At 40.9% G+C, this 26,952-nt stretch overlaps 1 protein-coding gene across 1 annotated transcript in view; it reads right to left on the reverse strand.

The window, feature by feature from the left end:
• The window catches only part of Phex (phosphate regulating endopeptidase X-linked), a 210,286-nt gene that overhangs the window by 163,368 nt on the left and 19,966 nt on the right, over positions 1–26,952 (reverse strand). The window contains exon 4 of the mRNA XM_070040718.1: positions 438–524. Within this exon, the coding sequence (XP_069896819.1) occupies positions 438–524 (87 nt within the window). The remainder of the gene's footprint in view (positions 1–437; positions 525–26,952) is intronic.

A 26,952-nucleotide genomic window follows, 5' to 3' on the forward strand; every position in this document is an offset into this window, starting at 1 on the left:
AGGAGAGTTTCCCCACAATGATGCTGGTTAAACTGATAACAGCCAAGCACACCTGAGAATCTTGATTTCTCTAGAATCCAGTAAATCCTTGGGAAAATATCAATTTTTCTAAGTATACTCCCTCCCAGCCTCTCTCAGACCAGAACTGGTTTGCCTTTTTTGCTGGGTAAAATAAGAATTTTCCTGCTCAAGTTTCTCTTTGAGAAACTGATACCCAAACAATCCCAGTCAAAGAAATAAGATTATTTGGTCCATCAAGGTAATGACAGACAAAGAATAATCCAAGTCCAGTCTTGGAGAATGATTCATCTCTCTAAATAACATCTTTAAAACATTCACAGAATTTTTACTTCTCTCTCCCTTAAACAATACCTTTAAACATTAGCAGAATCCTGAAGGATAAGGGGAATGAATCTTTTATTTTCAATATTACTCACTCTCATTCATGCAAGATGAATAAAGAATTTTGGCTTTCTGTATGGCTTCAATGTCCCGTCTTCTACTGATTGACTTCTCCAAAAGTGCTGGGAGAGTTAAGAAAGGATTCATTAGTGTTGGCCCCCATGTAGTATCCAAGTGGAGATTAGTCAATAACCATCATTCCAGCCTGCAGAAAACTAAATGTAAAGACAGACAATCCTGGAAAACACAGATCTGTAAAAGATATGCAGAAAGCAAAACTAAGGTCCCAATAAAAACAAATTCACATTCTCTTATCTGGTACTCTCCTAGCTCAAAAGAATCCCCAAAGTTCAATTTCCAACTGAAAGTAGATCTTCTTCAGGGGTCAATTTCTTCTGCCACCTATACAAAAGGAAGTAGAATTCATTTATTCAAGAACCAAAAATAACTGAATTTGATCTCTTGTTTCTGTACCAAGTAATATTCTCAACAGAGGCAATTTTGTCAAGGTCGCGTTTCTTAAGATTTCCTCACCACCCAGCCTCTTGGGGAGGTCACCTGGAAGAAATTTCCCATTAGAATTTTTCTTCAATGTTGCACAAACACACTGTGAACGTGGAAGTAGTTAAGACAGGAAATGGAGAGGGGAGATTGGAAGGCTTACCCAAATTGCCTGAAAACTTGCCCATTTACACATGCAAAGCCTGGCCATACAAATGAGGCCATGTGTATAATATGGTCACTGAGACCAGGTGGAAAATGATTTTCTATTGATGGAGTCACTAATAATACTGGTTGAAGGTCAGAAATGGCAGCTGTCACTCATTAAATAGGGAATAAAAGTCAAGACTCAAACCTCTTCAAGGGAGGGAGGGAGGGAGAGAGAGAGAGAGAGAGAGAGAGAGAGAGAGAGAGAGAGAGAGAGAGAGAGAGAGAGAGAGAGAGAGAGAGAGAGAGAGAGAGAGAGAAAGAGAGAGAGAGAGAGAGAGAACCTTGCAGCCCTGGCACTGCTAATTCCAACTATGTCAAACTGCTGTTGTCAAAGTACTTGGGGAAACAACCTAGCAGGCTCCAAAACCATAGTGTACCAGATGTTCCTACAGTTCTCTGGATAGCTTCGAGACCCAAGGTATAATCCTAATCAAATTGATAAATAATTACACATTCCCTGAAGAATCTACATTATTTTTTAAAAAGCAACTCAGAGTACCTGTCCAGTTTTTTTTCAATAAGAATCTATACAGAAAGCAAGTCCAGCACTGATAGCTCATGCCTGTAATTCTAGCCATTGAGGAGGCTGAGATCTGAGGACTGAGGTTCAAAGCCAGCCAAGGCAGTAAAGTCCACTAGACTCTTATCTCTGATTAACCACTACAAATCCGGAAGTGAGCTGTGGCTCATGTAGTAGAGAACTAGTCTTGAGCAAAAAAAAAAGCTCAGGAATAGAGCTCGGGCCCTGCGTTCAATCCCCAGGACAGGCAGACATGCACATGTGTGTATGTGCACGTGCACACACACACACACACACACACACACACACACACACACACACACACACACACACACACAAAGAAGCAAGTCTATATAACTAGATGGTTGGGTTGCATGTGGGCATTTTCAATTATTTCAGCATGTTTGGTGTTTCTTTCTTATTTATCATCACAGCAGGATAAGTAGCCCCAGGGCTAAAGAAAGGAGATTTTTTTAAGTAAATAGAAAGCCCTAAAAGTATATTCACACATATTTCCATTCAAATCAGATCCTATACCTTTTTGCCATAATCCTTATGCAGTCATTACAGCTATTAGACTGTTGAGGAGATACATTTAGAAGTAAATAACCCAAATTTCATTTCGGGATATAGTGCTATAAACACTCAGGGCACTTCAAACATGAGTGCCCTGACAATCAAAAGACAAGCCACCGGGGTAAAAAGAACTAAAACTATTCAATATTTACCTGTGTAACCTCCCAAGTCATGCTGTGCATAACAAGAAAGGAGAAAAAAAGCCTTTGTATATGCTAAGTAGGACAATCCCCAAATCATAAGCTTGTACAAATATCAATAATCAACAGATGGCAAAACCATGATGTCTATACCAGAATTCAGCTTCTGAAACAGATTCATTTATCACAAGCTTCTTATCACATCCTCTGCTTCCCATTTTCTCCCCCTTTCCCTGTATCCAGGGCGGCAAGAGAGCATTGCTATGCACACAGTGAGGAAGCCAGCCAGCAGCAGCATCCATTTTCTATATCTCTGCATGTGACGCAGTGTAAGAGGAACAAAATTGAGTGTGGAGAGTCATTAATAAGCAGGGAAAAACGTCTGCCAACCATAGGCAATTAGTGGGGTTATTAAAATGTCTCAAAAGTGTTGAGAAGGACATATGGGTCACCCATCCAGGCCATAGCCTGGGTTGTTCCGTGGAGAATTATGCAGCCCCTCCTCCCACCCTGCACCATGATATAATCGAGAAGGAATGCCTATTCACAAAAACCTATGGTGCAGCCAAATGCTGATTGCTCATGCCTATAATCCTACTCACTCAGGAGGCTGAGATATGAGGACTGAGATTTGAAGTCAAGCTGAGAGAAAGCTCACACAATGCTCTAATTAATCACCAAAAAGTCAGAAGTAAAACAATGTCTCAAGTAGTAAAGTACTGCCTTAAGCAAAAAAAATTAATTAAATAAAATAAAAGCTAATGGACAGAGCTCAGGCCCTAAATTCAAGCACCAATACCAACACACACACACACACACACACACACACACACACACACACACACACACACACACACACACACACACACACACACACACACCTATAGTATAGCAAAACACAGACATTAAAACCAGTTTGAGAAGTTCTACTGATTACCAAATTTGAACATTGCACATATGAAGTACTTTTCATCTCCTCGTTATATAATTGGATTTTAAAAATAAAGCAGCAATTAGCAATTATGTTAAGAGGATGGGCTTTCAAATCACATAGACCATGAGTTCCAGTTGAAGCCTCCTGCTATTTCCTAGCTAGAATTAATGAAAGTTGTTAAATATCTCAAAGCTCCAGTGCTTTCATCTGTAAATTCAGATAACAGTCTGAACCTCCCTGGTGGTGACAAAGATTTCAAGTCTCTGTCTCAGTACCTGGCCACATGATGGAGGGATGCATATGTTGTGGCATTCTTGGATTCCTACTCAAATGCACCTTCTTCCCATATTGCCCTAGGTTCCCTCCCATTCAACCAATGAAAAGAGCCAGGGCAACATATACCCAAGCCATCAAGCAATCAGCGCAATGCCCAGGGGAAGAGATGTGGGAGGAGCCCTCGCCTTATAAAGACCACTCTCCAGGAGGACTCCATTGGACTAAGCTCTGGGATCTTTCTCCACAGAGTCTCTTTCACCACTTTCTTTTTACTTGCAATAAAGTTGCTCTGTCTGCTTTAGAATAAAATAAATCAAATAAACAGTGGCTTAAAATAGGATTATAAACCTAGTTAATCATAACCTAGTTAATCAAGCTTCCTAGTGCTTCTCCTTCACCCTTCTCACTATATTGGTGACTACGACCTCACACTAGCTCAAGATATTGGCACTCTGCATGACCCAAACTGCAGCAGCTCCAGCCACCTTACAAAGCCCTATGCTCTCGCCGCTCCTCTGCATTCATATAAGAGACAATGCTAAATGATGAGATGCATTATGCCATCAGTGTGAACTCTTGAACATACTTTTCATACATTCTTCATCCTGCACAACAAGGGGTGGGGGTACTCCAGTACAGGGTTTAAACTCTTGCTTAGCTTTTTCTATTCAAGGCTGGTATTCTATCACTTGAGCTACGACTCCCGTTTCTGGCCTTTTGCTGGCTAATTAGAAATTAGAGTCTCAGATCTCACCCTCTTGAGTAGCTAGAATTACAGGTGTGAACTACTGGTACCCAGATAAAACCAGGAATTTTATGTCAATGTTTTTCAAGGAAAATACAAAAAAGAAAATACAATATACATGCTACAGAAAAGATATACACAGATTGTAATTGAAGGATTCTCACAAACTAAACACTGCCAAATAACCAATATTATTACCACAATTCTAGAAGTCCCATATGCCTCTTCCTAATCACTATCCCAAACAAGACAACCCACATCCTCTTTGGTGAAGTGCTTATTCAAATCTAATTCACATACTTCCATTGGATAGTCTACCTTTCTCATTGGATTTGTACACGTTCTTTATATTGTCTACATACATGTCTTTTTTAATTACAACATTTTTTGTGTTACATTTTCTCCCTTTCCATAGACATCATTTTCTTATTAGTATTTTGTAATAAACTAAAATATTCTCTAGGTTAATATAGTCCATTTTGTCAATCCTTTGTGGTGAATACATTTGGGATCTTATTTCAAAATCTTTGTCTACATTCAAACATGCCAATAGTCTACATTTTCATCTAGAATCTTTATTGTTTCACATTTAACTCTAAAGTACTAGAGTTTCATTTTGTCCATGCATGGCTTAAACAGCTGTTTTTCAAACACAAGCCTGGATGGATTGTGTGACAATTTTAGTAAATAAGATACTTTGGGTCATTACACCTCAAATAACATCACAAAAACATTGGCTGGCATAAAAAAACTGACATTGACAATGAATGGTTAGATTGAATATTCTTTGGAGCAAGGGCCTAGAGCACATGCATAGCAGAAGATCCAGGGCCTAATGCATAGCGTGGTTAGTGCTTAGAGAATGTGGGAACGTTGAAAGAAATTTTTCATCTAACCAAAAAGGAATGGTGGACAACTAAACAGAAGCCAGGGGCAATGGCTTACTCCTGTAATCACAGATACTTGGGAGGCAAGGGTCAGGAAGATCCTACTCTGAGGCCACTAGGGCAAAAAAGTTAACAAGACCTTATCTCAAAGAAAAGCAGGTATATGCTTGTAATCTCAACTATCTATTAGATACAAGTAGGAGGATCATTGTCTGGGTCAGTCTAGGCCAAAAAGAAAAAACAAAAAAAATCACAAGATCCTATCTGAACATAAATAAAGGCAAGAAGAATTAGGGATGTGGTGTAAGTGGTAGGAAATGTGTGGTAGCATGCTCAAAGCCCTAAATTCAAGCCTCAGTATCACCAAAGAAAACAAAGATACACAGACTACTTACATTATTTCTTGCTGGGCACTGGCGGCTCATATCTGTAATTCTAGCTACTCAGGAGGCTCAGATCTGAGGATCATGGTTCAAAGCCAGCCGAGGCAGGAAAAGTCCATGAGACTCTTATCTCCAATTTAACCACCAGAAAACTGGAAATGAAGCTGTGGCTTAAAGTGGTAGAGCGCTAGCTTTGAACAAAAGTGCTCAAGGACAGCACGTAGGCCCTGAGTTTAAGCCCTACGACCAAAAAAAAAAAGTTATTTCTTTTTACCATCACCACTAAATTGTACCAATTAACTTGGGGAGCAGGGGAAGGGAGTCAGGGGGCGGGGAGAGAGGGAGGGAAAGCGGGAGAAAAAGAAGGAGGAGGTAATACTGTTTGAAAAGAAATGTACTCATTACCTTACTTATGTAACTGTAACACTTCTGTATATCACCTTTACAAAAAAAAAACATAAAGAATTTGTACCAATTCTCTCAATTTAATCACGCATGCCCACCCACTGCTCTTCTATCCTGGGAGGAAAATATGTAGCATTCTACTTCCTTTACCCTCAACAGCCAAGAAAGAACCAACAATCTTCTTCCCTCAATTACTCTCCCTGTTCAAATAGCAGTTATTGAGCACTGTAGAGGATGATATGAAAATTCTCAAGGAAAGTTGAAATTCCTAAGAATGTCACAGCAGTACCCTGGTTAGTCAAGCGTTCACTAAACACATGCAACTCAGCTCAGTCATTTGAAATGTCTACAACAAATGCCATTTGTTTAACTCCACAAAGCAAGGTTTTAGGCATATGAGCAAAAGCTTACGGAGAACCTTGGTATCAAGCTGATGCCATATAAATTGGCTAGCTGGAGAGAAACGAAATTCTAACAAAGCTTCTTCCTTCATGTTCTCCCTCCTGTGTCTGTAATAACGGCAAGCACTGGTTCTACCCCTAAGGCTGTTGGCTAAGAAATCAATGCACACTGGAGCCATTCGCTGTTTATGAAATAGAAATAGCCATCAGACTCTCACATCTATGTCACTGAGGGCAAATTCTAACTTTTACCTAGATGATACCAGGATTTCTCCTTTGGATATCAAAGGTGAGACAAAGAACATGGAAAATTTAAACCTCACTAAGTAAAATATGTATTTCTTAGTGGTAGAGTGCTTGCCCAGCATGCATGAAGCCCTGGGTTCATTTCCTCAGTACTAAAAGCAGAAAAATCCAGAAATGGCACTGTGGAGCAAGTGGTAGAGTGCTAGCCTTGAGCAAAAGAAGCTCAGGCACAGTGCCCAAGCCCTGAGTTCAAGCCCCAGGACTTGTAAAAAATAAGTTAAATTTGTATTTTTTGTGCCAGTCCTGGGGCTTGAACTCATAGCCTGGGCACTGTCCCTGAGCTTTTTTTGCTCAAGGCTAGCACTCTACCACTTGAACTACAGCACCACTTCCAGTTTTTCTTGGTGGTTAATTAGAGATAAGAGTCTCAGAGACTTTCCCACTGGGCTGGCTTTGAACCCCAATCCTCAGATTTCAGCCTCCTGAGAAGCTAGGATTACAGGTGTGAGCCATCAATGCCCAGCTAAAATCTGTATTCTAAGCATCCGCTTCTCCATAATGAACAGAAGGTTCTGTAAATCTATATATTCTGTTAAACCTATCATACCATAACCTTGTTTCTCCTTTGGTGATACTTAAAAACCACCCTTGGATGGTCTCAGGTTGAATGGCACCTCTAATCTTACTATTTTTTGCTTTTTTTGACTTTCTAGACTGCAGACTTCAATTTGGTTTCCAGGCACCTTGGTTTATTTACTGTACCGAAAAAAAATTATTTTTCTAACTCACGTGGCATGGGTTTTAAACCGTTACGCAGTTAAAACTGGAGACTCTAAATCAGCTTGCAAACCCCATTGTTATTCCTATTTAAAACGAAAACTCAAGTTAACTAAGTCACAGTCTGCAGATCTCATAACCCTTATATTTTTACACGAACTCTGTGACAGCCTTACAGTACTTTGGCCTCCACAACCAGTCAAGCACCAGATTAACCGAGTCTGTCTGACATACTGAAAAGACAATAAGATCTGATACATCTCTTTTTTTCTTCCAAAGAATACCCACCTACATATAGGGAGAGAAATTGCCAGAATGAATTTCTCTCTGTTCATTTTTTATCATCATCTTATAAATGATCATTGTTCATTAGCATCAGCTTAAGGGAAAGGAGCAGAGATGACTTTAGGGTAAGTCAGTACCCTTAAAAGTCACCAATCTAAATCATGAGTTATTAATAACACAAAGATATATCTCCCTTTAAGCACAGAAGACAATCTTGTCCAGAATAAAATCAATTTTACAAAAGGCTCCCCTATGACCCAACAACCCCAGTTCTGGGCATTTACGCAAATGACCACAAACAAGGCCACACTAAAGCTACTAGCACAACTATGTTTATAACAGCATTATTAACCATAGGTAAGATATGAAACCAGTCCAAATGCCCCTCGGTAGGTGAACAGATCAAGAAAATTTGGTACACACACACACACACACACACACACACACACACACACACACACACACACAATGGAATCTATGCTTCCATCAGAAAGAATGACAGTGCCCAATTTGTAAGGAAATGGAAAGATCTGGAAAAAAATCATATTAAGTGAAATAAGCCAGACCCAAAGAAACATAGATCCCATGTTTTCCCTCATTTGTAATAAGTAGTATATGTCTAGGATAGTCCTTGCAGATGAGCAGAGTAGCTCAGTAGCTAAGTACAAATGACCACATAAGATGATGCTAAGTTGCTAAGTGAAATGAACTCCAAGACATGGAAACAAGAGGTTTTTCTTTGTTGTTGTTGTTTAATGTACTATGTGATGTCTTTTTTCTTTTGTGATTTTTTTTTCTTTTTCTTATGGTTTATCCCCTGTTGTCACTGTATTTAATTTTGGTGCCCTGGGTATTATATATACATTGATCTGAAATAGAAAAGGGAAGGGGAACAACAAAATGGTGAGGAAAAGGACAAAGGGCAAACCAATGCAACGGCGATACTCACAAGATACTATGTTGGAAATGAACTGTACAACTTGTGGGAGGAGGGAGGAGGGAAAGAGGAAGAAAACTGAGGGAGAGTAACAAGTTCAACAAGAAATGTACTCACTACCTTACTTATGTAACTGTAACCCCTCTGTACATCACCTTGACAATAAAATTTTTTTTAATCTGTGTTAAAGAATACAGTGAAATTGCTATTGTGTTGGTTCTGGGCCTAACCCTTGGGAAGGCCTTGACAATTGTTGATTTGTGCTGGTGGAAGCCTAGATAACATGAATCAACTCTGACTTCTAGTCTACTCTGCTAGGAAGGCAAATTTCAGAGAGACATCATGTTTAAAGGACACTTAAAAAGAAGAGATTTGCAGGTACCAGTGGCTCACGCCTAGCTACTCTGTAATCCTAGCTACTCTGGAAGCTGAGATCTGAAGATCAAGGTTAATGACAGCCCAGGCAGAAAAGTCCATGAAAATCTTAAATAAAAACTACTAAAAAAAAAAAAAGCCAGAATGGTAGCGGTGACTCTAGTGATAGATTACTAGCCTTGAAGCTCAGGGACAGTGACCAGGCCCTGAATTCAAATCCCAGGACTGGAACCAAAACAACAACAAAAAAAGAGGCTCTAAGGCCACATGGAGAAAGAGAGGAGTGAGCTGGGCCATTTTGAAATCCTGACTGAGGCCAACCCTGCCAATCTGCCAGCTAAACTCATTCACACTCGTGACCCTGGAGATAATAGAAGAATTCTTATGTTGCAGGACTGTAAGGAATTAAACTTGGTTTTAAGCAAAAAAAAAAAACACCCAAACCTACAAAAGTCTCATGGAAAGTACTTTTATCATTCTCGCTTGCAAGTAAATTTCATTAAGGATGATATTTATCAAGGTTATGTTTTTTACTCATTTCAATATTAACAGTGCCTTTTGATAGCACAGCATTACAGTAAATCTACCAATATATTTAAATTCAGAAAAAAAATCTGTCTTTATTTAGGTAATTTGAATTTTAACTGATAATTCAATGTAAAGCCTATGCCATTAGACTCATTGCAATCCATCTTTGAGCCCACCACTGGTGCCTCACGCCTGTAATCCTAGCTACTCAGAGGGGCTGAGATATGAGGATCACAGTCCAAAGCTAGCCAGGCAGTAAAGTCCATAATACTCCTATCATGTTAGAAATGGTGCTGTGACTCAAAGTGGTAGAGCACTAGTCTTAGGCACAAAAGCTCAGGAACAGTGCCCAGGTCCTGAGTTCAAGTCCCAGGACCAGCACACACATTTAAAAAAAAAAAAGACATCTTCGAGCTGGGAATGTGGCTCAGTGGTAGAGTGCTTGCCTTGCATGCATGAGGCCCTGGGTTCAATTCCTCAGCACCACATAAGCAGAAAAAGCCGGAAGTGGCACTGTGGCTCAAGTGGTAGAGTGCTCGCCTTGTGCTGAAGAGCTGAGGGACAGCACCCAGGCTCAGAGTTCAGGCCCCATGACTGACAAAAAAATCTTCAGCTGGACTGTGGTGGCTCACACCTGTAAGCCTAACTACTTTAAGAAGCTGAGATCTGAGGATCCTGGTTTGAAGCCAGCCCAGACACAGAAGTCCATGAAACTCTTACCTCCAATGAACCTCCAGAAAACCAGAAGTGGTGCTGTGCCTTAAAGTGGCAGAGTGCTAGCTTTGAGCATAAAAGCTCAGGGACAGAACTCAGGCCCTGAGTTCAAGACCCATTACTGACCAAAAAAAATTTTTTGACAAATATGTCAGTCCTTCCTACAGTAAAAATTGGAACAACCTTCTTTGTTCCTTCCTCCTATTTCACTTATCTTAGCATTACAAACCAAAGCAATGATCCTGAGAAATCTGAAGACATCCAAGGACCCAGTAATGATACTATTCATTTATTAAGTATCTGTTCTGTGCTAAGTATACAGTACCTGATATTGGTTAACCTCCTAAGCATCTCTAAGAGGTATGGATCATAAATCCCATTCTTTGGGTTACAATAACTTGTCCAAGGAAACTCAGGTAATAAAAGTCAATGCTTGGATCTGGACATAGGTATCTGACTCCTCATTTGATCAGCAAAATACCCAGAAAAATCCTGCAAGCTGCTTTCCTATGAGACATCAAAGCTCCTAGAAGCTAAAGTAGAGGCAGCAATGGCCCTAGGGACTTTCCAAGCAAATGCATCAACCAAAACTGGAAGAAAGGCTTTCCTTGGTGACATTGATCCATTGTTTTTACAGAAGTGGAATGACGACATGGAGCCATCTACTCCTTTGTACTGTTATTCTATTTGTGGGCGCAGACTTTGTAATACACTGTTCTGAGTCACCTAATCAGAGATGGGAGACCAGGGAGACCAGAATGGACCAAAGATAGCTGGCTTCTTAGCCAGTAGTTTCCAAACTTGAGGGGCATTAGAACCATCAGAGGAGATTATTAAAATTCAGATAGCTTGGCCTGGGAAGGTGGCTTAGTGGTAGAGTGCTTGCCTAGCAAGCATGAAGCCATGGGTTGGATCCCTCAGTACACAGAAAAAGCCAGATGTGGTGCTGTGGCTCAAGTGGCAGAACACTAGCCTTGAGCAAAAGAAGCTCAGGGACAGTGCTGAGGCCCAGAGTTCAAGCCCCCAGGACTGGCAAAAAAATACAGATGGCTGAGCTGGATTCCACTGGCTCATGCCTGTAATCCTAGCTATTCAAGACACTGAGCTCCAAGAATGGTTGTTTAAAGCCAGCCAAGGCAAGAAAGTCTAAGAGACTCTTATCTCCACTAATCTACTCAAAAAAACACAGAATTGGTGCTGTGGCTCAAGGCATTAGCCTTGAGAAAAAAGAAGCTTCAAGGACAGAGCCCAGGCCCTGAGTTCAAGCCCCAGGACTAGCACCAAAAACAGATAGCTGGAAACTTCCTGCAGTGTGTCTGAATTGATGGGTCTAGGGTAGGGCTTGGATTCTTGACTTCTAAAAAATTCCAAGGCAAGGCTGATACTGGAGGGTTTAGGAATATACTTTGAGAGCTGCTACTTTGTTGTGTTCTGTATGAGTGCTCCTGGAGGTTTGAACTTGTGTTTGAACTTGTGTTTGGTAGGTAGGCACTGCACCACTTGAGCTCCAGCCCCTAAGAGCACAGAATTTAACCACACTCACCAGTCTTTCTGGATATCTGGAATCCCAAGGAATATTAGCAGCCTAAATTTCTTTCATTCCTATCCCATCTTAAATCAAATAAAGAGCTTTTAGGTTCTCTTTGTTCACTCAATAGCTCCATTATGATTCATTGTTAGTGTTTCTTTTTTTCTCTCCTTTCCTTACACCAACTTTTTGTTTTGGTCCTGGGGCTTGAACTCTGGGCTTGGGCACTGTCCCTGCGCTCTTCAGCTCAAGGCCAGAGCTCTGCCACTTGAGCTACAACGCCACTTTCAGTTTTTTAGTGGTTTAGTGGGAATAAGAGTCTCACAGACTTTCCTGCCTGGGCTGGCTTTGCACCACAATCCTCAGATCTCAGCCTCCCGAGTAGCTAGGATGACAGGCGTGAGCCACCCCCGGCACCCAGCTTCTTACACCAACTTTTAATTCATGGATATGTAAACAATATTGTGATGGATCCAACTCAAGTAAAAGTGTTTTCCTAAAGAGTGCAGTGGATACTTTTTGCTTCCAAAATGTTCCTCCTTGTTGAACATAAAAAGGTAGTAATCAATTAAAAAATAATAAAGGAATAAAAACATTTCTTTTACCCATGTGCAGGGAGGCTCATACCTATAATCATAGATATGCAGGAGGCTGAGATCTGAAGGTTATAGTCCAAAGCTAGACCAGCTGGAAAGTCTATGAGATTCTTATCTCTAATTAGTCACCAAAAACCCAAAAGTGGAGTTGTGGCTCAAGTAGTAGAGTGCCAGCCTTGAGTAAAAATGCTAAGGGTTTCCTGGCCCTAAGTTCAAATCCCAGAACCTGCACCAAAAAAGAAAAAGTCTATTTGGATGTAAGTTAGTGCCTCGGCTCTACCAGCCCCAGCTTTATAAATTTCCTTTCTAAATATTGAAATGCAATAGCGGTTCGAGGTGAGAGTTGATTCACCCATTCTAGGTGGGAGACTTCTGAAGTGAATAAAAGTACATGGGGCATCTATTTCCAGCTGTTAATTTCAGTTGATGCCACGCCCTAAGGGGAAGAAGAGTGGGCTAAACATTGCATCCCTGACACCCTAAAAATCTGAATTCTAGACTTCACAATTCCTCCTCATCTATAAAAAACAGCATCAAAACACTGTAAATATAGGTTTAAAAAGCCACTTCCCAACTAACCTGTCTTCACTCCCACCCCTTCTGAGGAGGTGAGAGATGGACAAGTTCTATTCCTAGATATACAAACCACAGTGTGTGGTCAAAGAGGCTGGCCCTCTGGAATTGGGTTTCTGACTATAGGGAAATGAGGGGGAAACTCTCTTTGTTTTTCTACCCAGAACCTTCTATCCTCCCTACCCCCACAAGACAGAGAAGGCAATTGTCCCTTTGGCATAAACAGTGAGCCCAAAGAAGCTAAAGGACTGGGAAGAGGAGAGCTAATTACTAAGCCCCCAAATGCTGTAATGGCTTCACTGACAGATTCTGCCCATGAACAGATAGGTAGGGGTAAAGAAGGAGATGATTGGTGTTGATGCCCCTCAGTAGATGAATGGATCAAGAAAATGTGGTGTGTGTGTGTGTGTGTGTGTGTGTGTGTGTGTGTGTGTGTGTGTGTGTGTGTGTGTGTATACATAATGGAATTCTATGCCTCCATGAGAAAGAATGACACCACCCCATTTGTTAGGAAATGGGAAGACTTGGAAAAAATTATATTAAGTGAAGTAAGCCAGGCCCAAAGAAACATAGGTCCCATAGGTCCCATGGTTTCTCTTATTTGCAATAATTAGTATATGTCTAGGACAAGCAGAAAAGCTCAAAAGCTGTGTACCTATGACCAAATAAGATGATGCTAAGTGAAATGAACCCCAAGATAGGGACACAAGTGGTTTTTTCCCTTCTTGCTGTTGCTTTTAATGTATTTATAATGAACCATATGATTTTTTTTGTTTCCTTAATATGTTCTTCCCCCATGGTATAACCCCTGTTTTCACTGTATTTGATTTGGGTGCCCTGCATCTTGTATATACATTTTTCTAATTTGGGGAAGGGAAGGGAAATAATAAATTGCTGAAACAGGAATACAGGTTGACCCATTGTAACAATGAGATGTACAAGACACTATGTTGAAAACAACTTTACAACTTCGGCGGGGGAGGAAGGTGGGGAGGTGAGGAGGGAAGAGATGGTAGGGGAAAAACAAAGGAGTGGGTAACAATGCTCAATAGGAAATGTACTCATTACCTTACTCATGTAACTGTAACCCTTCTTACAGTATTTTTACAGTAAAAACATAAATGGGGGGGAAATCATTGAAAATAGGTAACAGAGCAGAGTCAAGGACCTTGTTAACCTAAGGAGAAAATAGAGGAAAAAAGGCTAACCAATAATATTGGTCATCTGCAGAGAATGCTACCTTCATTTGGATGGCAAGCTAGAAAATAGATGAGCACCATGGAACCTGCTGAGCAGGTGTCCAATATATCAACCACCGCCTCCAAGCCATTCTCCACTGGCAGCATGTGCTGGCAAAACCCATCACTCACTGGTTCCCTGGACATGACATTTACAAATGATTTCCCATTGCCCTAGGATGGAGTCTTTACACAGCCTACAAGGTCAGTGTGCTCTAGCCCCTGCCCTTCTCTTCAGCTTTGTCTTCTGTTCTTCTCCCTTTCCAGCTGGGAACTCCAATCACACTGGGCTTCTTGGGTTTCCTCAAAGGCACAGGCTGGACAGAGTCTCTGCTCCTGCAGCTCTTTCTGCTTGGGGTTAAAATTGGAGACATTTGGAATGGAAGACCCATAATCTGTGGGGGACAAATTATATGGCTGGATTGGTTTGGGGGTAAGTCACATAATTTCCTTGACCTTTGCTTCCTCGGATGTAGGACAGAGACAGAAATAAACAATGATGGCTGCTGACATCACAGAATTAGACTGGAAAATGACAGTAAAAACAAATGATTCTCGAAAGGAATACAGTTGGTCAGAAGAAATCTTGGGCTTCAGGGAAGTGAATTATGCATTTAGAATAGACAAGCAGGTAGGAGATGCAGTTTCATTTGGAACTTAATTTAAAGGGCCACTATAGCAAGTCTCTCTGGCTACTAATATAAGCAAATTTATACATTAGTACATGTAAGTGCATGTGCTTTCGTCTGTCACAAATAAGTTTCTGCACCCAACGTAACCATTCATTAATATTTTATAAATTAAAAGGTCCATGAATGCTTTAAAAAGTATCTCCCACTGTGCAAATACACCATCAATGAGCCTTCCCAAACAAACATATCTTATTCGTGACAAGCTATTATCCAGCCAACATATAATTAATTTTCCTCTTATGAGTAGTGCCATCTCACAATGTTCTCTTGGCACTTTAAAGCAAATAGTCCATCATTACTAATTCATTATACAGTCACGTAGACACTATTAATCATGATGAACTAATGTGGTATTAATGGGTAGGTTATTAATCTGCAATTACATGCAGATTTCCTAATAAATTCACATTTCCCAAGTTGTTGGGGCTTTTTTTTTAAAAAAGCAAGGGAAAATGAACAAATCTTTCCGAAATAAAAAGAAAACATGTCTCTATTATCCCACAAAAACAAAGCTCTTATTCTCTTTTTTATAATCCTAAGAATTCTCCACATTTACTCAATATACTGACATTGGCTGTGTCCAGGTTTTCATCAAAATGATACAAAGGGAGGAAAAGTCAAAATATCCGAGAGCTCTGGAGGGATATTGAATTTTTCTATGACCTACTCTTCCCTCTGATGTACACCATCTGTAGTCCTCACACCAGCTGTGTGGGCCACAACACCTGAGAACTTTCCAGAATGGCAGACTGTCAGGTCGGATCTCAGACCTACTGAAGCAGGATGTGCATTTTAACAAGAGTCCCAGGTGATATGTATACACATCCAAGGTTGGAATACTCTGTTACAGAAGCACAGCTTCGTGGTTGCAAATGGAAGTTAATGGAAGATGGAGGTGGAGAGCATGGTTGCTGAGAGGGGAGCTCATAGCATGGGCAGTTGACAAGCAGCTGGCAGCCCTGAGAAATATAATTTATATTGATTCTAAGATGCAACTTCTCATATCTGAACAACCTTGAAATTGGAATCCATCTTAGAACCATCAGCTAGTCCCAGGGAATATGTAACTCTCATTGCCTACAAAATGAACCAGGCAATAGTCTGTGTGTGTGTGTGTGTGTGTGTGTGTGTGTGTGTCTGTCTGTCTGTCTGTCTGTCTCTCTGTCTGTCTTTCTGTCTGTCTGTGTGCCAGTACTAGGGCTAAAACTCAGGGCCTTGAGCACTCACTAACAGCTGATACTCTAATACTTGAGCCACAGACTTGTGGCTTTTTGTGATTAATTGGAGATAAAGAGTCTCTCAGGTGTGTCTGCCTGGACTGGCACTGTACTGGGGTCCTCAGACCTCAGGCTCCTGAGTAGCGAGGATTAGAGGCGGGAGTCACCCTTGCCTTGCCATAGACACTGTCAAAGTCTGTATTTCAGGAGAAGGGAAGGGGAATACCAAAATGCTGAGACACAGGACAAAGCCAATGCAACAGTGATGCTCACTAGACAATATGTTGGAACTGAAGTTTACAACTTGGGGGGAGGGGAGTGCGGGGAGGGAAAGTGGGAGAAAATGAGGGAGGGGTAACAATGTTGGACAAGAAATGTTCTGATTACCTTACTTATGTAACTGTCACCCCTCTGTACAGCACCCTTACAATAAAATAATTTTTTTAAAAAGTCCATACTTCAAATGGGTTGTGCACAAGGCTGGTAAAATGTCACTTAAACAGTCTTCAGACAAAAGATTTCACCATGACTTGACAATGACAACAACTTTGTACATTGTTTGTATATCAGTACTATGGCTTGAATTCAGGGTTTCATACTTGCTCAGCTTTTTCATTCAAAGCTTGTACTCTACCACTTGAGCCACACCTCCATTTCAGGGTTTTTGGTAGTTAATTGGGTTTGGGGCAGCTGGTTTCGAACCATGAGCCTGAGATCTCGGCCGCACAGGCATGAGCCACCAGTGACCAGCTAAAGGCACTAGACACGCTAAAAGCTATTTTGGAGGAAAAGCCTTGAGACAATTAAAGGAAATTTGTTCCAGAAATACTGAATCACTTCTGTTCTTGAGAAACAGGACAATATTTTATTGGAAACCCAAAACACTGGTAATTCAAAATCAAAGGACTCTATGAAGAAGCTTTAACAATATCTTTTTTGTTATTGTTGTTGGTCATGGGGCCTGAACTCTGGACCTGGGCTCTGTCCCTGAGCTCTTCAGCTCAAGGCTAGCACCCTACCAGTTGAGCCACAGCACCATTTCCAGCTTTTTCTGGGTTTTTTCTTTTTTTCTGATTCTGAGGAATCAGGAACCCAGAGCTTCATGCATGCTAGGCAAGCACTCGACCATTGAGCTACTTTTCCAGCTCTTAACAATATCTTAATCTGTTTTACTTGAATTCTCCTTTGTAATAGATGCAATTGATGCAAAAGAATGAAATAAACTACATCTGGCTGAAGATGGAGCTCTAGTGGTTAAGTACCTGCCTAGCAAGCTCAATGCTATGCGTTCAAACTCCAGCACCATTAAACAGAGAGAGACAGAGACAGAGACAGAGACAGAGAGGTGGAGAGAAACAACAAAAACAGTAACTAACTCCCATGAATGCAAACATTCCAAGTGATAAGAACTCATTGTATACTAGCTTGCTTTTTCTTAGCACTTCAAAAATAACAATGCCCCCTTATAGTTGATAATCTTTTTGATTCATTGAAATACGGTATTCGTTTTTGTTATGGCAATAGAAAACCACAGTGTTTGTGTATTCACTGGTTTCATTTTAAGTCAAATAAATATAATGAACAATCTTGCTCATCAGAAAGACCCAGTATTTTCCCTTTGAATCATAAATACATCAGCAATACTGAAGTTGTGTTTGGATTTAAATAAAAGATATCAATATAAAAAAATTATTTCAAATTACTCCAAAGGCATTTTAAGGACAGCTGAATCTCTGGTGTGAGATGAGCGGTTTTAATTCTTGAATATTGTGTTTCACATCCACGTCTCAGGGGCAGAAATACAAGTTTGGCCTTCAGAGTTCAGCAGGACCACAATTTCCTCCGCCACCACCCCTCCCCCAGCACCTCCCACACATTCCCCCGGGATCTCATTTTCATTCTGGCTTTCAACCCCTAACTTCCTCTTCTTTACTGCTCACAAGTTCCTGGCCCACCTCAACACCTTTGACCTCAATTAACGGAATAGAATTTCACTTCTTAATTTACTTTCACAGGTGTGTGTCCAAATCAATGTGTCCTATGGGAAGTAAGGATCTCTTTTCTTTTACATTATTCAGACAACTTGGCCAAACTGTTGGGAAATGTCAACTGAGAGAAATGAATAAATTAGTTAAGGCATTGCTCCTCTGTACTTAATGCCAACCAGGAAAGCTTCCTGCCCATGTGCTTATTTTGAATGGCTCCCCCTTCGCAAATCTCAAGAACCTTGTCTATGCGCTGGGAAGGTGGCTCAGTGGTAGAGCACTTGCCTTGCATGCCTGAGGCCCTGGGTTCGATTCCTCAGCACCACATAAACAAAAAGAAAAAAGCCGGAAGTGGCGCTGTGGCTCAAGGGGTAGAGTGCTAGCCTTGAGCTGAAGAGCTGAGGGACAGTGCTCAGGCCCAGAGTTCAGGCCCCACGACCGGACCCCCCCAAAAAAGATTGATTTGCGGGGACTGGGAAGCACTCAGTGGTAGAGCTCTTGCCTTGCATGCATGAGGCCCTGGGTTCAATTTCTCAGCACCACATAAGCACAAAGAAAAAAGCTGGAAGTGGCTCAAGTGGTAGAGTGCTAGCCTTGAGCTGAAGAGCTGAGGGACAGCGCCCAAGCCCAGAGTTCAGGCCCCACGACCGACAAAAAAAAAAAAAAAAAAAAAAAAAAAAAGAACCTTGTCTATGATGGCTCCTATTTTCTATTCAGATGGCCCAGATACCTGGGTTTTATAAGCTTCCCAGTGCCAGAACTACTGCTCTAGAACTTGCCCTGTTCTGGCCGGTAGTCAGCAGTCCTGAGGAGTATAAGCACTTGAGTAGAAATAGAACCACTCTGGTTTGGGGGCAGTGAGGGTTGTGGGCATTTTGGGGTCTGACTCGGGACTTGAGTGCAATCCCTGAGCTTTGTTTGTTTGTTTTGTTTTGTTTTGTTTTGTTTTTTTGGTCAAGGCTAGCACTCTGTCACTTTGCCACAGCTCCAATTTCACAAACTTTTGGGGTTGGTGAAGTGGAGATAAAGTCTCACAATGTGGGCTGGGAAGGTGGCTCAGTGGTAGAGCACTTGCCTTGCTTGTCTGAGGCCCTGGGTTTGATCTGGGTTTGATTCCTCAGCACCATATAAGCAAAAAAAAAAAAAACCGGAAATGGCGCTGTGGCTCAAGTGGTAGAGTACTAGCCTTGAGCTGAAGAGCTCAGGGCCTCACAACCAGACCCCCCCCCCCCGCAAAAAAAAAGTCTCGCAATGTAACTTTAATCCCTCTTTACAGCATCTTTACAATACAATAAATTTTCTTTTAAAAAAGAAGCTCACATATTTTCTTACCCAGGCTAGCTTCAAATCATGATCCTCAGATCTCAGCTTCCTGAGTATTTAAGATTAAGATTAAGATTAAGAGCCACCAGTGCCCAGCTATTACAGCCTCTCTGAATGCAGACATGATACTGGGCAAGATATGTATCAAGATTTCAAAGAGTTAGCAAGCAAGAAAGAGGCAACACATCACATGAATAAAATTTTACACTGATTTTATGTTGAAATTACAATTTTGAATATGTTAAGCTATGTAATTTCAACTGTTATCGTTATCTTTTTATTGGGCTACTCAAAAGTGTAAAGCTATGTTTTTACATTTTCTGATGACTCTGTATTCTTTACCTCATATACGGTGCATTCATGTGCACATCTGAGGGGAAGTTGGGGAAGACAGAATTAGTGGAAAACGGGTGAAAAAGTGCAGCAGCGGAACCTATTGGCGGCACTGGATGTTGATGAAAGTGAACTATGCAGCTCACGGGTGGAGATGGGAGGGAAGGAATGGGAAAGAATGAGGAAACATGATATTATGCCAAAATAAAGAAATGTACTTATTACCTCATGTATACAAAGGTAACCCTGCTGTCTATCACCTCTAAAACAAGAATACGGTAATTTTTAAAAGAATCTAATTCTTTTTTCTTTTCTTTTTTGAACTCTGGGCCTGGGCGCTGTCCCTCAACTCTTCAGCTCAAGGCAAGTGCTTTACCACTTGAGCCACAGCGCCACTTCCAGTTTTCTGGTGGTTTATTGGAGATAAGAGTCTCACGGACTTTCCTGCCCGGGCTGACTTTGAACCGTGATCCTCAGATCTCAGCCACCTGAGTAGCTAGGATTACAGGCATGAGCCACCAGCACCTGGCAAGAATCTAATTCTTAACAAATGTAGAGTTATATGTCACTTCCATTTATGACTCATATTTCCTTTTGTGTGTGTGTGCTGGTTCTGGGGCTCGAACTTAGGGTCTTTTGATCTCACTTGACTTTCTCAGCTCAAGGCTGGTGTTCTACCACTTGACACACATATTTACTTCTGGCTCTTGTTGGTTAAATGCAGCTAAGTGTCTCAGAGATTATTTTTCTGCCTGGACTGGCTTCCAACTGCAATCCTCAGAGTTCAGCCTCCTGAGTTGCTAGGATTATAGGAGTGAGCCACTGGCAGCTCATGTTATATTTCTGTTGGACAATATTACTTGTATACCTTATAGGCCATTATTACTTAAATTTTCTCATCCTGTTTTTCCAGCTGTAAAATGGGAATAATATTAGTTTCCTAGTTTTCAGGGCATTTCTAAAGTGCTGAGTCAAAGTACCTGAACTCTAATTCTGGCTCCATTGCTGGATATGGTCTTGAACTATTGTACTGTTTGGTGCATCTATTTTCTCATCTGTTGCAAAATATAGAAGTGTCTTACAGCTTATAGGAATGCTGGAAGCTCAGTTCAGGGAGTTCAACAAAAGGTAAGGGTACTATTAAATAGTCATCTCTATGAAGTATCTGCCTTTTTAGATCTTTCTTGGTATGATGACTCTTTGACAATTTGATCATATTGAAGGCTATCTTCATTGTAACGTAATAATAATACATTCCATTAGTGAGAAATCAGAGGTAAAATGGAGATTTTTTTCTCCATGATTGTCCCATCTATACAGTCACAATTGAAACATTCTCAGAATTAAGGGCAAGAAGGAAACTGAAGTCATGTAATCAGTGAATTTGGAAAAGCAAGTAGGAAATTTTCAAGTCAATTTTGTTATGCCTAAATAGCACACAACCACCATTTTAATTTTTTGAACACCTTCCTTTTACCATTAACCAATAAGAAGATATCAAAGGTAAGGAATTCTCCCATCTCACCAAATCAAAAGAAAGCTGAGTTTCCTGCTTTTGCTATGAAGTCTGACTGTCCTTTGGAACTCTTACCCAAATGCCATTCTGGGCTCCATTACCATTCTAACTTCTGGCAACCAACAACAGGAACACTTGGCTACTTGGAGGAACTTCAGGAATTGTAACCACCAAGTTCACATGGGTACACCTCCCAACTGCTACAACCACAGCCTGCCAGGGTTTTCTTCCCTTGCCAGTCATCGTCTTACAGGAAGTGGTTTGTTTCAAAAATATGCAACCCTCCTGCATAACTGCAAAGTAAAATCCGCTTCTATATACCAACCATGTAGACAGGACTTGAGTGTGGGCAGGTGGACAAATGGCATTGTGGGTAATACAGGCTTTCTCAGGATGCACATATCCTGTGTCATTAGTCATGCCTACGCATTTATATTTAGTCTACAGAATCTAAATTTAGTAGACAGTCTTCCAAAATAAGATGTTTCTTTACTCCTCCAACATTTAAGCTAACTCTCAGGAAAATAAAGAATATGGTGTAATAGTTATCCTCCTGGCCTATTCTCCTACTCCTTTTTGCCATGAAGATTCTCATACATTTTTTTTTCAGGTCCTTGTTCTATTTCTCAGAAACCTCAGCACTCCTGACCACAACTTTTTTTTTATTTTTTTATTTTTTTATTTTTTTAATTTCTTTTTAAATTTTATTTTTTGGGGGGGTCCAGTCGTGGGGCCTGAACTCTGGGCCTGGGCGCTGTCCCTCAGCTCTTCAGCTCAAGGCTAGCGCTCTACCACTTGAGCCACAGCGCCACTTCTGGCATTTTTTCCTGCTTATGTGGTGCTGAGGAATCGAACCCAGGGCCTCATGCATGCAAGGCAAGCGCTCTACCACTGAGCCACCTTCCCAGTCCCACAACTTTTCTTTAATGTCAAGATTTGACAGCCTTCATCTCATTCCTGTCATCTTTAACCACTGTTTATCCCTTCTTTCTAACAAAGCCAAATGTGATGTATTCAGTCTTGCTCCCCACCTCATGAGATTTATAGTTCCACCACCCCTCTCTTCCAAGTTCAACTAGTAACCTGTGTCTTTTAAGACTAGACAAGCTAGCATCGTAGTATGTACTTTTGAATCAATACTTAGTGTTACTCTTTTCAATCACTAGTACTATTTGTAAGAATTTTTAACTGCACCATGGCAAAAAGCTATACTATCTCTAGTTGGGAACTGACTTTTGATTCCCTGTATTTGTGAGAGACATGGTGCAACATTTGATAAATGTATTCTGTGACCTAAGCAATATTTTAGTCAGTTCAACAGTTGGTATTGGCACAAGCCTCTGAACACAAACCTCTTGTTTCAGCAAATATCCTTAGAAACACATATTAACTGTCGGTAATGTGCTCATTACCTAGGGAGTCTAGACAGTGAACTGTTCAAAGATTTCGGGCTTTGTAAACAAAGGTTTACAAAGGAAACCAGATATTCCAAAACACAGTTAACAAAACAGTATATATGCTACTTCATTAACTCATTAAATGACAAGGCCTAAAATTGGCTCTAACAACTACTATAATTTTGAAGCTGTGATGCAAGTACATAGCATTTCAAGATCTTGCAACATCTGTAATAAGTTGAAAAGAATAACCACAATTGCTACTGGTATCAAAGTCACAAGTACTGTTGTATTCGTGATTAAAGAAAATGCTAAAGTTCTGCCCATGATTAGTGTAAATAAAGGTTATTCTCTTCTCAGTCAAGACACTGAATTCTATTGAGCTCTCTTTGAGGTCTCAGGACCCCAAGTGGGTCTGAATGAAGGACAGAAAAGAGAAAAGAAAGAAATTGTGGGAATTTTTTTTTTTTTGTCGGTTGTGGGGTTTGAACTCTGGGCCTGGGTGCTGTCCCTCAGCTCTTCAGCTCAAGACAAGTGCTCTATCACTTAAGCCACAGCACCACTTTTGGTTTTCTGGTGGTTTTTTGGAGATATGAGTCTCGTGCACTTTCCTGTGGAGGCTGGCTTTGAAACACAATCCTCAGATCTCAGCCTCCTGAGTAGCTAGGATTAATGGCGTGAGCCACCAGCACCCAGCTGGTGGGAATTTTTAAGCTTCTTCTTGCAATGATCTAGAGCCCACAAAATGTGGCCAATTCCCCCTTCTTCTTCCTGTAGGAATGGTTTAAAGTCACATGACCCTACTGTGTGTGTTGTCTGAGCAATTACCTTATCAAAGTCTTCTGGACTCTTGACCAATGTCTGTCAATAAACCTTGATAATTCAAGCAAATATCCCATTATAGTTTGAAAATCTCCTCCTAAACTCATGAAATTTAACTATCATGTGGATGGGTTTAAATGGAAATCTTTTACTTTTGAAAGTGCGTGGATCTGACCCAGGGCTTGGCCTATGCTGGGCAAGTGCGCAACCACTGAGCAACATCCCAACTGAAGGTGGGATTTTAAGAAGTATTTACAGCTGGTGCCTGTAGCTCATGCCTGTAATCCTAGCTATTCAGGAGGCTGAGATCTGAGGATTACAGTTCAAAGCCAGCCTGGGCAGGAAAGTCCATGAGACTCATCTCTATTTAACTACCAGAAAACCAGAAGTGGCACTGTAGTTCAAGTGGTAGAAGTGCTCACCTTGAGCTGAAGAGCTCAGGGACAGTCCCCAAGCCCAGAGTTCAAGCCCCACGACTGACAAAAAAGAAGTAATTAGACTATTATTAATGACATTATCTCAAGACTTGTGTGAGTTTCATGGGGGATAAGGGGTAGTCACCTTGTCCTTCTGTCTCACCTGCTTGTTTGTCTTTTTACCATGGTATGGAGGAGCACAAAAGCCTTCAACGTATGTTGAAAATATGCTCTTGGTCTTCCCAATCTCCAGAATTATAAGCCAAAGAAACTTCCATTGGTTATAAATGACCCAGTTGGTAGCATTATGTCATAGCAACAGAAAACTAACTAAGACAAACATTAACCTGTTGTGCTGCCCCCCAGACTTGCCTCTTTCAGAATCAGCTTTCACATTTACAGGCAAGCAGGTTTTTTTAAAAAAAAAAATTTGATGGGGCTGGGAAGGTGGCCCAGTGGTAGAGTGCTTGCCTTGCATGCATGAGGCCCTGGGTTCGATTCCTCAGCACCACATAAGCAAAAAGCCGGAAGTGGCGCTGTAGCTCAAGTGGTAGAGCGCTAGCCTTGAGCTGAAGAGCTGAGGGACAGCGCCCAGGCCCAGAGTTCAGGCCCCACAACCGGACCCAAAAAAAAAAAAAAAAAAAATTTGGAGTGGCAGTTTTTTTTTCAATGGTGCTGTTAAAGTTTCTGTATTAATTTGAATTTTTGCTTCATGTACATTTTTTATTTTAAGCAACTACCATAGATCACATCCTTGTACAATGTTCTTGTTTCCTTAGATGAAATTAACAGTAACAACAGATTCTATTTATTTCATACTGTACAGAAGAATTTCCAAGCATCTCATGGGCTCAAGTCTCTTACTGCCTGTCTTATCCTGACTCTGTTAAGTCCAAGAACACAAATGGAAAATGACAGTTCTCCCCTACTCAGGCCATGAGAAATTTCTGGCTGTATCTCAGGACTCTTCTGGGACAGCACACAGGGCACAGGGCACAGGAACAGGGAGGAAAAACAGAAAATCTCTACTTCTCCCCACTCAGCCACCCATCACTGTTCCTAGCCATTATGTGCATTATCTGACAGGAACTATATCTGCACCCCATGTGTAATTTTTAATTTTCCCTCAGCTATACTTAAATTTAAAAGGCAATAGGGTATTTCATAATATATTTTATTTATACCAATAGATGTTAAAATATTTTAACGAGTAATCACTGATTATAAATTGAATCATCCATTTAACAAATGAGAGTTGTTATATTGTTTTTTTTTAAGTCTTGCAAGGACAACAGTGGCTTATGGCTGGTTATAATCCTAGCCATTCAGGAGGCTGAGATCTGATGATTGCAGCTCAATGCCAGCCCAGACAGGAAAGTCCATGAGACTCTCATCTCCAAATAGCCACCAAAAAAAACCCTGGAAAAAGATCTGTGGCTCAAGTGGTAGAGTGCTAGCCTTGAAAAACAACAACAAAAATACTCAGGAACAGTGCCCGAGCTCTAAGGTCAAGCCCCAAAACTGGCACACACAAAAAAGTCTTGGCTAGGCACTGGTAATTTATGCTATGATCCTAGATACTCAGGAGGCTGAGATTTGAGAAGCTCAGTTCAAAGTCAGCTTAGGTAGGAAAGTCAGTAAGACTTTTCTCTCCAGTTAACCACCAAAAAGCCAGAAGTAGAGCTGCAGCTCAAGTGGTTGAGCATTAACCTTGAGCAAAATATTTCAGGGACGGTGCCCAGGCTCTGAGCTTAAGCTCTAGGACACACACACACACACACACACACATACACACACACACACACACACAATACCACATGTCTCTCTCCTACTGTATTGAGTCATACAGCTCTTGAGTCCTGATTACAACACTTACTAGAACATTTTGTGATATGCAGATTGTAATTTCCATACAGATAATCTAGGAGGCATTATTAATCACTATACTTCTGTATCCCTGTGTCACACCACACCTCTGCCTGCATATAAATGAGGAAATATAGCCTGGTTGCTATTAGCAACAACATTATAACCAAATAGACTTAGAAAGAACCATGACACAATATATGTCAACGTAGAAAGTATAGAAAACGAATTCTAATGACAGGACTGAACTGCTAGATGAACTCTCACCTGAAGTCCACATAATTACTGGTCTCTTTGCATACATGAACAAGAATATTCCCTTTATTTCTCAATCCAGTTTGAATTAGGATTTCTGTCACTTACAGATGAAAGCAGCTGATGGCAAGGAAACAATACATCCTCAGTACTCTTCTTGTTTGTCAGTAGTGGGGTTTGAACGTAAGGTTCAGCTTGCTCGCTCAGATGGTATTCTACCACTTGAGCAATGTCACCAGTCTGGCTTCTTGCTGATTTTATTTGCTTTGTTTTGAATATTTTTTTGACCTGGAGTTTCTCATACTTTTCTTCCCAAAGCATGAGCCTCCAGACCTCAGCCTCCTGAGTAGCTAGGATTATAGGCCCATCCAACTTAATACTCTTGAATTCACCAATGAGTTAGTACAATAGAGACACTATCTATTTCAATCTATTTGAAGTCCATGTTTGTTCCAAAAATTAAGTATCAAACAATTCAGAATGAATGCAATGAATCAAGCTGATTATCAAGCATGTCTAATTCATTTGTATGAGCTACTAATGAAGAAAATCTGGATTAAAGCTGTAGAGAATGAGATTAAAACTAAATGCTTAGACCAAGTCAGAGTGGAAAAGCAAAACAAGACACTTGGGGTGAAAGGTGAGACGGTGGAAGAAAACCTCAAAATTTGACTGCCAGTACTGCTGGAACACAATCTTTCACTGTGGCTGTTCTCATGGCCTCTTCCTTTTGTTATTGAGAAAGGAGGCCCATCAAGCAGGATACATGGCTCATGACTGGAATCTCAGCTTCCTGGGAGGCAGAGATCAAGAGACTACAGTTCAAGGGCAACCCAGGAAAAAGAAAAGTTAATGAGGCTCCATCTCAACCAATAAGTGTTTTTGTACTGGTCATCCCAGCAATGTGGAGGCCATACGTAGGATAACGGTGATCTGAGGCCCACCCCGAGGGA

Source organism: Dipodomys merriami, unplaced genomic scaffold (assembly GCF_024711535.1).
Source record: "Dipodomys merriami isolate MVZ:Mamm:240054 unplaced genomic scaffold, mDipMer1.0.p SCAF_3, whole genome shotgun sequence".
In the NCBI taxonomy this organism is placed as follows: Eukaryota; Metazoa; Chordata; class Mammalia; order Rodentia; family Heteromyidae; genus Dipodomys; species Dipodomys merriami.